We start from the raw sequence: 14,555 nt of genomic DNA on the forward strand, positions 1-14,555 counted from the left end.
CTGAAGGCTGACCTCATGGTCCCTCCACATGGCTATTGGATGGATTCTGGGTTCAGAGCAAGGGAGGAGAGGTCCCAGGGCAGCACCAAAATACTATGTGTCTGTGTTTGAAGTGCTTCAAAGGCTGGCTGGGTGTAGGTTCTATTGGGTTCTCACTCTACACTGGTGCTGGGCTCTTGGAGGCCCCCAGATGCCCCCTTGGGCCTGGACTGCTCCCCCGCTGTAGCAGGGCCCAGCTTTCAGTGGCTCCTTACAGATTTTCTTCCCCACCAAGCCTCAGAAATGTCCTAGCTGTCTCCCTCCGTGTTGCAGCTCTAGAGATATAGGAGTGAATGGGAAAACACAGTTACCAGGCATAGAGAAGAGGCAGAGATTTCAAAGTCTTACAGGATGCTTCTAGCCCGGTCCCGGGTTGGAGTTCCTGACTCCCTTCAAAGATAGGGTGCCTGGAAACCCAGTTCATTGGGGTGGGGTAGGGGTGGGGTTATCAAACTGTCCCCTCTTAGTCCTTGACTAAAGGTAGAAGGTGTGTTCGGCCCCTCCCTCCACAAAGGGTGCTCTTCCCAGCTGTGAGCCGCAAGGAGCAAGCCAGGCCAGGCTCTGGTTAGCCCACCCGTTCAGACTGCTTGCCTTTCTGCAGAACGTGCCAAAGCCACCAGTTTCTCTGGGGCCCTGCTCAGTGTGGGAACAATGCCCTTGGAAGGTGTTTCCTCTTTAACTCGGTTGTTCTCAGTAGAATTTCGCAGTTTAAAACAGGAGATTCAGGACTTCAACTACAGGGTTTTTTTTCTTTGTCTTTGTTTTCTTTTTTCCTACATTGTGGGGGTAAGTACATAAAGGAAGATCTTATTAATTAGACCAGAATCATATAATCGCAGAATAAAGAACCTTGAAAGAATTTCTGGTCACTAATCCCATCCCCTTCCCATCCTGTCCCTGGGTTTATCTTTTCTAATGATCTTCTGAGCAGTTTGTAGCTGCACCCGCTTCTATGGGTCACTCATTCAATTATTAATTGAGCACTTACCGTGAGCCAGGTACTGTTCTAAGCCCTGATAAGGTGTCTGTTCTCAAGGAGCTTATCATCTAGAAGGGAGAGATAAATGTTAAGCCGGTAAGCAAAATAATTATAGATTGGGCTGTCTGCTTAGACCTGGGTAACTTAGAGAGAGGGCTGAAATGCAGGCCATGATCGAGTCACTTGTGCGGTTTTTCTATGAAACGGGAACATATGGACCTAGTTTTGGTGTTACATCCTATCTCATTGAGCTCAACCTTCTCAGAGCTCATCATCTGATAGTATAACGTCGGTAGTTTATAATATTAAAGTGAGACATTAAAATTTACTGCCGTTTATATTAATAATATTTACTATATAACTGCTATTTATTGAATACTTGGTGTGTTCTGTACTGAGTGCTTTCTGTGTATTAATCCATTAAATCCTCACAGCAACACATGGGGAACACAAGCCTCAGAGAGGTTAACTTGCTCAAGGTCACAGAATGAATGAGTAGAAGAGTGAGGTTCTGAACCCAGGTAGTCTGGCTCCAGCGTTTCTCTCTTAACTGCTTGGTTGTGCCCTCCTCTGTTGTATTTGGAGATGTCTCCCCAGATCCATGATGTGAACTTGGAGAGGCTTTCCTAATAGAACTACCAGTACCTTACATTTTTATAAGGACTCAGATTCTTTAAGTCCAGTGGCAGATTTTTGTAGGGTGCATGGGAACTGAATCCTGAATGTGAACTGGGTGTTGTTTTTTTCCCCAACAGGTCCTAATTTTGACTAGCAGGAAGAAAGCTCCCAACCTACTAGTAACTGAAGGATTATGATTCATCAGGTTCTCATTGTGCCAGGTTTTCTGTATAAGACCATGATAAAGTCAGTTATGATTCAGTAAAGCAGGAGTACCCTACCCTCCAACCAGTCTTCACCCTGGCCTCTTCGTGTCCCATTAGGGGTTTCTTAAGCATTTTCGCTCTACTGCAGGTTGTTGACTTGTCTTTTAAGCACTTTTTTTGTTGAAATAATTATATAGCAGTAATATTTTTTAAAGTTTGAATGGGAAAAACCCATAGCCACATCATTCTTGCCCAGAGGCTTCTAACTGTGATTGTACATTATAATTGCATTGGGAGCAATTTAAAAATACTGATGCCTGGGTGGGTTCCAGTTATACCATTATTCTTGTATTACTGTTCTCATTTTTGCCTATTACCTTCTAGTCTTTGTCTACTATATATTTTTTATCTCTTTGCAGTAGCCATATTTTAAAAAAACTGGTCTGCTTGGTAGTTAAAAAAAATCCATCTCTGTCTAAGAAAAACGTCACACACATAAAGTAGAAGTGAGAAGTGGATTGTTTTTCCAACTTAAAAAGTCTTTTCTAATTAAGGAAGTAAGGCATGTCCACTATAGAAAATTTGGGAAAGAGGCAGATTTTTGTACCTCAAAAATAAATTGGTTTCTAGAGAAGCAGTGTGAACCAGAGAGTTAAGAATTCTGGGCAGATGTGAGACAGGCCCTCCTCATAGCCAGGCTGCTTAGACTCTGGAAGGATTGACAAGTGCCTGGGGTGACCTTCCCTCTGGATGAAATCCAGTGTCCCTGGGCAGGGGAGCAGGCCTCTCTTTCCAAGTTCAGTCCTTCCACATGGATGAAATGTTTCCTTAAGCTTCGTGGGAACATTCTGGTCAGAAGTATATCATGGGTTAGTATGAGTTTTTAGGGGAAGGTGAGAAACCATTCTCCTTGAAGGGTTTTTGCAGCTCTGCTCCTAGCAGAGATGGGAGAGCAGGAGTGGATGTGTTGTTACTCATTGAAATTGTTCATTTTGCTCCTCTCTCCCTCCCTGCTCTATATGCAGTGGTCTGACACCCCCCAAACGCAGCCGAGGGAAGCCAGCCCTGTCTCGAGTGCCCTTCCTGGAAGGTGTGAACGGAGACTCTGACTACAACGGCTCAGGTGAGGAGTGCTGTACAGGTGCATCTTGGGGGACCAGGCCTTCCAGAGAACCAGTTCTGCGGGCTGCAGCCAGACCCTGAGCTCCTCCGAACCTGGGGGCACTGGTCAGGGAAATGGCCCTGCCTCCCAGGTCATTCATACTCCTTTTTCTTTTTTTTAATTCATCTTATTTTGAATAAGTAACACATACCATGGTGACAAAAATCAGAAACGTACAAAAGGGTGCATAATGAAAAGCCAGTTCTCCCCTCCCTAGAATAGCCACTGTTAGTGGTTTCTTTTGTGTCTTTCCAGATGTAATCCATACGTACACAAACCAAAAACTTGTGTGTATATTTAAAAGAGTGAGCAGAGAAGCCTAACATGCACATTCCTCTAAACCATGCCTTTTTTCAGTTAATAGTATATCTTGGAGATTCTTTTGTGCTTTTTATTGGCTGTCTAATGCCCCATTACATAGGTGTGCTATCATTTACTTAGCTGGGCCTCTGCAGATGGACATTTAGATTGTTTTCGTTTAATTGTCATAGTCAATGTTGCAGTGAGCAACCTTGTACAAAGATCATTTTGTATCCCTGGGGAGTATATCTATAGATATACTCTATTGCTGTATTAAAGGAAGTATGCATTTGTAATTTTGATAGATATTTCCAGTCTGCCCTCACAGGAGTAATATGATATCCTGTGTCACTGAATTTCACACATAACCCTGTAATTTCATGTGATCCAATGCTTCTACTCCCTGCTGGAGTAGAATGGAGACATTCTACTCCAGCAGGTCCAAACAGTAAAACACATGGATCTTATCTCCTCGGACTGAAGGAATAAAGGACAGGGCAGAGCCAAAGGAGAGGCCTGGGTGGTGCTCAGGTGGAGCAGGTGCAGGGCTGGCTGTTCTCTGAGCACACCTCTGTCCAGCCCTCCTATGGGGGGTGTGCACTCTGGATGCCCTGTCTTTGAAGCTTCCATCTAACACTCAGCCTTCAGGGCTTCTCTTCCCCTCTTTCCTTTTCCCAACTGCTTTATTTTCCCTTAGCATCAGTTTCTTTTTCATATGTGTGTTGATGAATGCATGCCTGCATGCATGTTTCATTACTGTCTGACTGTCAGTGCCCAGAAGGCAGAGCTTATATCTAGGTTAATTTGTACAGCATCTAGTGCAAAACTGGGAGCGGATTGGCACGTACTTTGTGCTTCTGGTGGTGACATTTTATTCTTATTTTTAAAACCACGTAATTATTAAAATGATGCCAAAGGAAATTTAAAAAGGAAACTGACCTTCCACTGTTGCATCACCTTAACACAATTGTCTTCATTTCTCTTTGTTGCCTTCTATTTATTTCAGGCACGTTTTTAACAAAATGCTAATCCAAAACACATGCTCTTTCATATTCTGCTTTTTTCAATGTTATCTTCCAATCAATGCATTATAATTTACTTGTTTCATTGTTAGAATTTGGTTATTTCCAACTTTTAACATTATACATAATGTAGTGAACCCATATTTTTGTTCAAAAGCCTCTTATTCATTTTAAAAGTTATTTTTCTAAGAACAAATTCCCAGGGAAGGAATTTACTGGAGTAGATTGTTCATACTTTTTTTTTTAACGGCTCTTGAGACTTACCGCCAAATTATATTCTGAAAGGATTAGACTGGTCTGCGGTTTCCTCAGCAGTATATGATTGCACCAGTTTCCCCGCAGCCTGCCTCTTCAGTATTGGATTTTGTCTTTTTGTTGTTATTGCTATTGATTTAATAGACAGAAAACAAGACCTCATTATCAGGAATACACTTTATAAAAAATTATATATGTAGATGGTAATGTTTCCTTAGGAACATAATTTCTACTCTGTGGAATTTGGATCTTTTCCTTAGTTGAGTGTGGTCACCTCCCTGTTGCCAGCTTATAGACTGGGGAGGGGAAGGGAGGTTCCTCTGTGTGCTCAGAGACATTTGTGAAGTACCCATCCATATGTGCTAATGCATTAGGTGCAGAACAAAGTAAGCCGAAGAGATGTGGTGCCTGCCCCAGGCAGGACACCCTGTGTAAGGTTCTGACAAAACAGGCAAGAAAAGAATCTGCAGACCTGCTTGGCTCTGCTGAGTGCTGTGCAGCCAGGTGTCCTGGATAGCCAGGTATGGCCTTGCTAAAGAACTCATTTAGCAAGTAGTTTTACTGGGATGTCCATCCCAGGCATCTTTCTCCATGAAGCCTCCATCATGAGGCCCACCAGTCAGGGAGGCCCAGAGAGCAGATAGTGGCTTTGCCAAGATGGGTTATAGTCCTTCTTCCTGGTGTCCTGGTGATGAAGCAGTTACATTTTTCCAAGGAACATCAACCTAGGGTTCTAGTTCAGAGGTCAGCAAACTGTAACCTGTTGCCTTTTTGTAGGGCCCACGAGGCAAGAATGGTTTTTACATCTTCAAATGATTGAAAATCAAAAGAAGAATGATATTTTGTAACACGTGAAAATCACACAAAATTCAGATTTCAGTGTCCAGAAATAAAGTTTTATGGGGATACAGCAGTGCTTGTTCATTTACCAATTGTCTATGGCTGCTTTCATGCTACAATAGTAGAGTTGAGTAGTTGCAATGGAGACTGCAAAACCTAAAATACTTACTATTTGGCCTTTTAAAGAACAAGTTTGCTGTCTCCTGATCTAGTCTTAAGAACTAAGGAGAGGGTAGGGAAGAGGAAGGGTGGAGGGGATGTTGCTCACTCATTCCTGGGCTGCCCCAGTCAAATGGAGGCCCCGGGCAGGCCTCCTGGGCACCATTCCATGCCCCCTTGGGCACTGTCTCCTCCCCTCCCCCACCCCCAGGCAGAAGCCTCCTGATGCCCTTTGAAGACCGTGGAGACCTGGAGCCCCTGGAGCTGGTGTGGGCCAAGTGCCGAGGTTATCCCTCCTACCCTGCCTTGGTGAGTCTACCTGATCCTCCTCCCTTCCCTGGGTGGTCTGGTCCCTGCCTTGCCTTGGGGGCTTATCTGATTGGATCAAGCCAGCAGAGTGTGATTGGGAGTCAGGGTGCCTTTAGCTGCAGAAGGGAGGGAGGTTTTATCCCAGCCTGGGTGGGTCACACCAGCTAGACTCCCAGCTTAGGGCACTTAAAATAGGTTAAAGTATGCAGACAGAAGCTAGGGCTCTTAGCAATTTAATAGCATATATTTATTTGCTAAATAAAAAAAATTATTATGCAAAAAGTAATATGTGCTCATTGTAGAAAATTGTAAAAGCTGTTAATAATGCTTAGGTGTTTTACTTAATGTCTGTCATGCTAAGTTCTTGAAATGCTGAGGAAGGTATGGTTATTCTCATTTTGTAGGGGAAAAAACTAAAGATCTATTTGCTACCATGGTCATCTAGCTATTAAGTGGCAGGGTTGGAATTTGAGCCCAAGGCTCAAAGTGTGTGATGTCAAAGCCTGTGTTCTGAGCCACTGAGTTCAAAATCACCCACAGTCCCATCTATTCAGAGATTACCTCTTGATGTATATCCTCAGCCCTTTTTTTTCTGTTTAATGCATAAATGTGCATAAATATGAGACCGTACTCTGTTTAACCTCCCCTTCACTTAACAGCACACCATGAGCATGCATGTCTTATGCCATTAAACATTCTTCATCAGCAACACTTTCATTACTGCATCATCTTCAGTCGTATGCGTGTACCTTATTTTAACCATTCCCTAGTTGGTCATTTAGATCACTTTGAATTTTTCACTATGATAAACAGCCAGCAGTAAGCATCATTGTAGCTTAACATTTGTGCACATCCATGGTTATTTCTTCACAGTGAAGAAGTCTTAGGAATGCCTTCTTGGGGCATCTATGCAAAATTCTGATGCAAATCGCCAAGTTGCCCCTTAGAACATTAGTTCCGGTTTATACTCCCACCAACAGTAGCTAAAATTTCCATTTTTTCCGTAGTAGCAGTAGCTAAAAATTCTAATTTTTACCACCTTGATTGTTATGTCTTAGGGCTGTTTCTATATTAGGGAGGTAATATCCATCTGGCCCTGAAAATACTGATTCTAACCTTTGGGGCATGTCAGAATCATCTGGGGGAATTTTTTAAACAATGTAGATACTGGGGCCCCATCTCAGAACAACTGTATTAGACTCTCTAAAGCCAGACCAAGGCGTGAATATTTTTGTTTCTTTGTTTTATGAATTTTTTTTTAAACTCCCCAGATGATCTATAGTGGCTGTTGAGAACCGCCCTGCCAGCCTATGCGTGCACACAGAGCTCTGAGCCTCTCCCAGCTCATTTGTGTCTATGGCTCTTTTCATAGACAGCAGCCTCTTAAGGTGAAGAGTGCAGGAACTCTGATCCTTTTTGCACAGGTGACCAAACTGTAGCTCCAAGAGGTTATACGACTTGCTGGAGTCATATTGGAACCCATGCTACCTGCCTTACCCCCTGCTTAGCAGTGGCAGGTGGGAGATCCACGTTGTGATCCAGCGCTGAGGAGGTTGGACCTGGGGCTGCCTTCACAGGCTCCATGCCCAGCTGTCAGTGAGACCCCCAGCTTAGTTGTTGAAGAATTGATTAAGACTGTGCAGGTTTAGTTCTGTTTTTTTAATCTCACAATACAAAGAAAGCCAGTCTAAAACTAGTCTCTTTTTTTCCCTTTTTTTTTTTCTTTTTTTTTAATAAATTTATTTATTTATTTTTTGGCTGTGTTGGGTCTTCATTGCTGTGCGCGGGCTTTCTCTAGTTTCGGTGAGCGGGGTCTACTCTTCGTTGGGGTGTGCGAGCTTCTCATTGTCATGGCTTCTCTTGTTGCGGAGCATGGGATCTAGCCGCGTGGGCTTCAGTAGTTGTGGCACGTGGGCTCAGTAGTTGTGGCTTGCGGGCTCAGTAGTTGTGGCTTGCAGGCTCTAGAGCGCAGGCTCAGTAGTTGTGGCACACAGGCTTAGTTGCTCCGCAGCATGTGGGATCTTCCTGGACCAGGGATCGAACCCATGTCCCGCTGCATTGGCAGGCGGATTCTTAACCACTGCGCCACCAAGGAAGCCCCTCTTTTTTTCCTTTTTAATTATCTTCTTAATCATACATTTTCTTTCGTGATAAAGAAATTCAGCCACCACCTGAAAAAACCCACCACCTGAATACAACCTGTGTTTTTATTTTGGTTTATGCTCTCCCAGTCGTTTTCCTCTGCATACTTAAATATGTACTTGCGCATATAGTGACTATACGGTTTTTAAATTTCTGAGGCTCTTGTTCTTTAAAAAAATGTTTTTTGTTTTTCTGTAAAAATTATGTATCTACATTACAGAAGCTTTGGAAAAAGAGAGGAAATCAACACAAATCCCAGCATTATGACATCATCTATAAGCATTTTGTATTGTTGCTTCTATTTATCGTTTATATATTATAGCTGTAACAATAGTGTGTGTACACATTTATTATGTAATGTGTTAAATGTTATCGCAGACTTTATTTCCATGTTGTTTTACATCTGCATGACATTTGAGTGAATGGACCATTATTTATTATTTGGGGATACATTTGCCTCTGTCTTCTTTAAAAAGGGAGGCAAGCTCCCCTTAGGAGGCAGACTTGCCCATCTTGCTTCTGCCCTTGGGGGGACACTTTTCACAGTCTGCCCCACTTTCCAAGCCAGGCACTATCCCCACTGTTGATAATCGAGGAAGTTCAGGAGGGCTTGTCTGGTGGTTCTCATTAGGACCCTTAGCTTCAGTCCCAGGAGGGACAGACAGGCTGGGAGTTAGAGTTTTTACCAAATCACACAGCTGGGGGCAGGGTAGTGGTGGTTCTTCCTTAGAGTAAACTCTTAACTAGAGGACCTGCTTTTAGCTGCTTATCTTGAGAAGGATGTGGGGAAGCTGGCAGACACACAAAAGTAAATAGAGCAATTTATTATTATAAGAGGCCCCCTGGGACAGGGTATAGGAATTAAGATTTCTCCATCTCTGGAGAAAGCTGCTTCCTCCGTAAGTTTCCAAGTCTCCCTGGCCTTGGTGCACAGAGATTATCAGCCAGCTGCTCTGGAAGCAGGGGCTGTGTAGGAGGCAGTGGGCAGCAGAGGCCCAAGCCTGGTCCAGGCGCCTGGTTTTAGTCCCAGCCAGCTACATCCTTCTGTACTTGGCGTTCTCCTCTGTCATCTAATACTTGTCAGCAGACTTCTCAGCATCAGCAAGAGGATGAAATAAGATGATGCGTGAATAATTAGGAGCTTTGGTAACTTTGTCAGTGCTCCACAGAGCTGGAGAATTATTGTTGTGTTGATGCCACCAGGCATTTTGCTGAGCCCTTGCCCTTGTGGAGCCTGCAGCCTCAAGGACTAATTCTTCCAGTGGCCCTTGTTTCCGACCACATCATTCTCCCCTCTTCAGCAACCCTCCACACTCAGTCTTTTGCCTTCTCTCTGATTTTACCGTGGAGGTGCTAAAATTGTATCTGGTCTATGCACCAGGAAGGATTATAGTCAGACAGGAAGGTGGTGGGTAACCAGGAAATCTGTTTAGGTAGAACCAAAGGGTTGGGCCCTCTGTCCGATGCAGGACCTTCTTCACAGCCATGGTGTCTAGGAAGCCCCTGAGATTTTGAAATGAATTGCATAGGTTCTAAAGGGAAATTGGCAGGGGAAAAAATGGCCTCCATTCCTCTCCCCTAAGGGACATTGGGAGGAAGGCGTTTGTCTGTCTGGCCTGGATGTCAGAGATGCTCCACTCACTTCTGAAAACCCCCCACCCTGGCTTCCCAGTACTTCTCTTTCAGCTCTGGGGCCTGACAGTTGATGGAGCAAGCTCCCTTGTCGAAAGGTCTGATTGGAAAGGGCCAAAGGATTAGGACAATATATGGGGAAACAGAGTCAAAATTTCTGTTTGGGGTACTGAGGGTCATTGGAAGAGGTCAGCCTCTCCATCACTGCGTTGTGGGCAGAGCCAATCCTCTGCATAGCTTTGGTGTACGGTGGTTCAGTGGTTAGTCCTACAGCAGGGTGCACTGTTCATCCCATCCACCCCCAGCTGAACGCTGTCTCCTTTCCTGCTTCCAGATCATCGATCCCAAGATGCCCCGGGAGGGCCTTCTGCACAATGGCGTCCCCATCCCCGTCCCCCCACTGGATGTGCTGAAGCTGGGAGAGCAGAAACAGGCCGAGGCTGGAGAGAAGCTCTTCCTTGTCCTCTTCTTTGACAACAAACGCACCTGGTGAGTGGGTGCTGCTGCTGGGAGGGTGCACCAGGATGCAGGCTGAGGGGCCCAACCAGGTGGCTGTTCTAATGCTGACGTGCCGGAGAGGTACACAGAGGGGCTGTGGGCTCGACCACCCTGCGTCCACCCAGGTGAAGGTGAAGGGTTACCTGCCAGCAGCTGGTCTGCATTTGCCATGTTAACAGTAACCTGGTGTTACTAATAACACTGATTAATGTTGTTAATAGTAACTGAGGGGTATTGCAGATCAGATTTCTTGCGAAACACTCTGAGATGGAGATTTGTATTAGGAGTCTTATTGGGAAGAGCTGTGGGGGTGAGGGGGTGCAGCACTGGGCAGAGGAAAAAGTTGAACTGCAGTGCACTTGCTGCAGAGGCCTCAGCTCATCCTGTTTGGAGCTCTGGAGCTGGGTGGCTCATTAGAGATGTCAGGGATTAGGGCTGTGCCTTTGTACCCCCATGTCAACCAGTCATTGAATGCTGGCTGCCCCTGGGGAGGGGCGTGATGTTGGTGGGGGGTGATTCCTGGAGCGGGACTCACTTGAGAGCCTGTAATCTGCCAACACTCCCAGCGGCTGCAGGAAAGCATGTCTCAGTCCTGGGCGGAGAGTTCTGGGCAGTGCAGGATCCACCGCAAGGGGCTTGTCTGCTCATGGCTTGCAAACACCAGCAGGAGGATTCTTTCACCTCTGCTTCTGTAGAGTGAAGAGGTAGGACTAGCTAATAGCTATCATTTATTGAGCATTTACTCCATTTCCTTATGCAAATTGCTTTACATGCATGATTTCATTTGGTCCTCATTTAAATCTTCATTAATCCCCTCCCAATCCGTTTTGCAGATGAGGAAGCTGAGGCTCAGAAAGCCAAGAATCCATAGCCAGAACTGGGATACAAACCAAGATCTGGCTCCAAAGGCTGGGCTCTTAGCCACATGTTATATTCACCCAGGGATCTTTTAAAAAACACCAGGTGCAGGCCCCACCAGAGATCATTTCATCGATTCCTGGCATCAGCTCCACTTCCTAGCTGTAGCTCCCTGACTCTGCAAGGCAGGGTGAGGCTCAGAGCCATCCAGATGACTCAGCTAGTCTCCCTGGGGGCACACGGGCTTCCCTCTTGCAACTGTCTAAGCTGAGTGAGTGTCCTCGGCCCAGGTAGGGGCCTGGCTGCAAAATAAGTCCCTTGGTGGCTTCCCGCCTGTGGCGTCCCAGTCTGCCTCCCTCTGCCCTGTCCCCTCCCCCTGGCTTTGCTGGTCCTGGGCAAGTGGGTCCAGAAGAGCCTCCTTTGGGACCCACCATGGTCCAGGCTTCTTACTGTGCTTGTATTTTAGGCAGTGGCTTCCGAGGGACAAAGTCCTGCCCCTGGGTGTGGAAGACACTGTGGACAAGCTCAAGATGCTGGAAGGCCGCAAGACCAGCATCCGCAAGTCAGTGCAGGTGGCCTACGACCGTGCGATGATCCACCTGAGCCGAGTGCGGGGACCCCACTCCTTTGTCACCTCCAGCTACCTGTAAGGGCAGGGCCTGGCCTGCATCTGCCTGCCCTGCCTCCGTCCTGTGGGGCACAGAGAAGCCTCTTCCTGCCCCAGCCAGACGTATGGCTGGCAGCTTGCCCCTTCCATGGCAGGCCGGGGACTGGGCTGTATCCTCCCCAAGGACAAGGCCCCAGTTTTGACTGACTGCATGGTTCCCCTGGTGGGCCTGCTGTGTGCCAAAAACTCCCACCTGAGCTCCCTCAGGGGCTGGTCCACCGAAGAACCAGTTAGAAATAGAAACAGCTGTGAGGCTTGGGCCCAGCCGAGGAGATAGACCTGGCCCCAGAAAGCAAGAGGTCTTGGGCTTTCTCAAGGGTGTGCCTGGCCCCCTCCAACCCATTCCCAACTAACTACACCTCAGGGTGAGCGAGGCTCTGACACTGACCCCAGAGGTGCTGTGGATACACTAGGGTCCCACGGGGAATCTCACGGAGCTCACCCTCTCTCTCCATCACCCATCCTCATACCTCTTCCCTGTCCCATCTTCTGCACCTCTGCCCAGTCTCTCTTATTCCCTTGTTCCTTTCCCGACTTCCTCTTGTGCCAAACTGACAGAAACCATCACCAAACTGATGTTTTTCTTTTTATGGCTCATTCCCTTTGAGGCCAGCTGCTAGCCTACCACTTGGGTGACCCCTTCACCCAAGCACACCTCCCCACCCCCTTACATGTGCTACAGACAAGCAGCTGAGGCTAGCCTGTGAGAGCTTGCCTGCTTAGATTGAGGCAGGGCCCCTCCGGCCCTCTTCTGTCTTGCAGAGAGGTGGGCTCAGGCTGGATGGGCTCCTGTCAGCAGACCAGGCTGCTTGTGCCAGTGTCCATCTGTCCACGTGGATTCCGAGGGTTGTTGGGTGAAGCTGTGCCCTTTGGCTGGGTCTGCCCTTTCACTCCTCCTAGCCTCTCCTCGTGGGCTTTTCCTTTTCTGCACCTGCAGCCTCTAGCCTCTCTCTCTACCAGCAGGGATGGCGTGGGGCCTGCAGTCCAGCATCTTCGTGTCCTGCGCTGCGCTCTGCCCTGCCCAGCCTCTGCTGCTCCGAACTCCAGGGAACACAGTCTTTTATCAAACCCTCTGTCCCCTTCCCTCTTCTCCTTCAACCCCCTCTCCACCTTTACCTTCTCAAAAACAGAAGGGAAAAAAAACTGTGAAACGGGAATGCTGACTGACAAACCAACACAACTTTCAGAGGCTTCGATGTCTGTTCTCTGGATGTTTCTTTTCACCTCTTAAGCACCAAAGTTGCAGGGCCAGGTTGCAGGCCACTGATTGCCATGTTGATTTTTAACCTGACGTTCTTTTTAATTGTTTTAAATTTTTCATAGGGGAGTTTTGGACAAAACAAAGTCACTGGGGAGATCACTGCCATTTTTACACACTTTTTAAAAATACAACCAACCAACCGCCACGACTTCTTATACGTTTGGGACATGAGCCAGAGTTTAAAAGGGAACCAACAAAACTCTCTATAACATAAAGGATGGGGTTTTGGATTTTGTACAATAATAAAACTACAATACAGCCTATGGCTAGGGAAGGACATAGTGTATATAATTGTAAAATACTGTTCTAAATTATTCAGGCCTATAGTTTCCATTACTGGAGTCCTCCATTGTGTGGCTGAGTATTTTAAATGCACACAGTGTGGTTTATTTAAAGGAGCCAATGCGTCCCCCCTCCCCAGGTAGTCGGTCGGCTGTGGACTATGTGACCTTCGTCTCAACCTGTGTTGTAAGATCTCGGGGCTTTCTCTCTCTCTCTCTCTTTCTGTGTCTGTCTCTTTCTTCCCCCCAACACTTTCTCTTTCTTAGTCTCTTTCTCCCTTTTTTTTTTTCAGTCTCTTTGAATCTTTCAGTCTCTCTCTGAGTCTCATTTTTAAAACTGCTCTTTTAGAACGGGAAACGGCTCAGATCCTGCTGTGGCATGGGGCCTATGTGTCTCAGTCGCGTCTGCTGTGAAGCACACGATGCTCTATTTATTGTAGAAAGTGACTTTATTTGCTTTCTAGAATTGTTTATAACAGATGGTATAAGAGAGGTAATAAACAGAGAAAAATCTATGCTTGTAAAGAATACAAAAGTTAATTTTACCTACTGTAATATGACTGTCTTAAACTTATTTTCTCTCTGAGAAATAAATGTTCTAATGGGCAGCGGTTGCTGTGTGTGTTTGATGTCGTCAGTGGGGCCTGCCCTTCTCCTCCTAATCTCTGCAGCCCTCCCCCTCTTCAAGACACCAGGGCCTATTAAGAATGGGGTTGTCTAGCTGTTGCAGACTCCCAGCTGGACAGGGCTCTGTCTCTCTGTCTGCCTGCCTGCCTGTCTGTCTCTTGGACCCCTGGGAGGGGTGCAAGAATGGTTTCTGACATTTTCCTCCCCAACAGCGCTGCCTTTTGGGAGTTGTGGAAGATCCAGCCTACTTCCCGTGCCTTGGCTGCTCTGTAGCCGCATTCCTTTAGGAGCATCTGCTCCTTGTTCAGTGGGAGAAGTGGCCCTTTGTACATCTCGGGCACCTGTTCACCACGCTTGCAGAATTGGAGAGTCTAGGCTGCTCCCACCTCCTTTGACATTATTGCCGACCCCATTCTATAGAGAGGGAGGGAGCCGGACACACAGAGAGTCAGAACATGAGCCTGACTCCTTTTAGAGCTGGAAGCGAGCCTTGAGCTTACCTGGTCTTCATTTTGCAGATGTGGAAACAGACCAGCAAGATTAAAAAACTTGGCCGAGGTCAGCCAGCCAAGAAATGGCAGAATTGTGGGATGAGGATCTGGCCAAGGCTTTCTTGTGGGCTCCATAGCATTTCAAGGCTATGCTGGCCTGTTCTGTACCTCCCTCCCCTCTCTGTGGCTCTGGCTCCAACATTTCTGGA

The 14,555-nt window shown here is 46.6% G+C and overlaps 1 protein-coding gene across 2 annotated transcripts in view; it reads left to right on the forward strand.

Moving 5' to 3' along the window:
• BRPF3 (bromodomain and PHD finger containing 3) overlaps window positions 1-13,838 on the forward strand; it is a 34,817-nt gene extending 20,979 nt beyond the window's left edge. For both annotated transcript variants that reach the window (XM_057554882.1, XM_057554883.1), the window contains exons 10-13: window positions 2,868-2,965; window positions 5,792-5,889; window positions 9,998-10,152; window positions 11,486-13,838. In XM_057554882.1, the coding sequence (XP_057410865.1) occupies window positions 2,868-2,965; window positions 5,792-5,889; window positions 9,998-10,152; window positions 11,486-11,669 (535 nt within the window). In that variant the 3' untranslated portion in view covers window positions 11,670-13,838. The remainder of the gene's footprint in view (window positions 1-2,867; window positions 2,966-5,791; window positions 5,890-9,997; window positions 10,153-11,485) is intronic.
• The last annotated feature ends 717 nt before the right edge of the window (window positions 13,839-14,555 follow it).

The sequence above is a fragment of the Balaenoptera acutorostrata genome, chromosome 10, assembly GCF_949987535.1.
Source record: "Balaenoptera acutorostrata chromosome 10, mBalAcu1.1, whole genome shotgun sequence".
Taxonomy (NCBI): Eukaryota; Metazoa; Chordata; class Mammalia; order Artiodactyla; family Balaenopteridae; genus Balaenoptera; species Balaenoptera acutorostrata.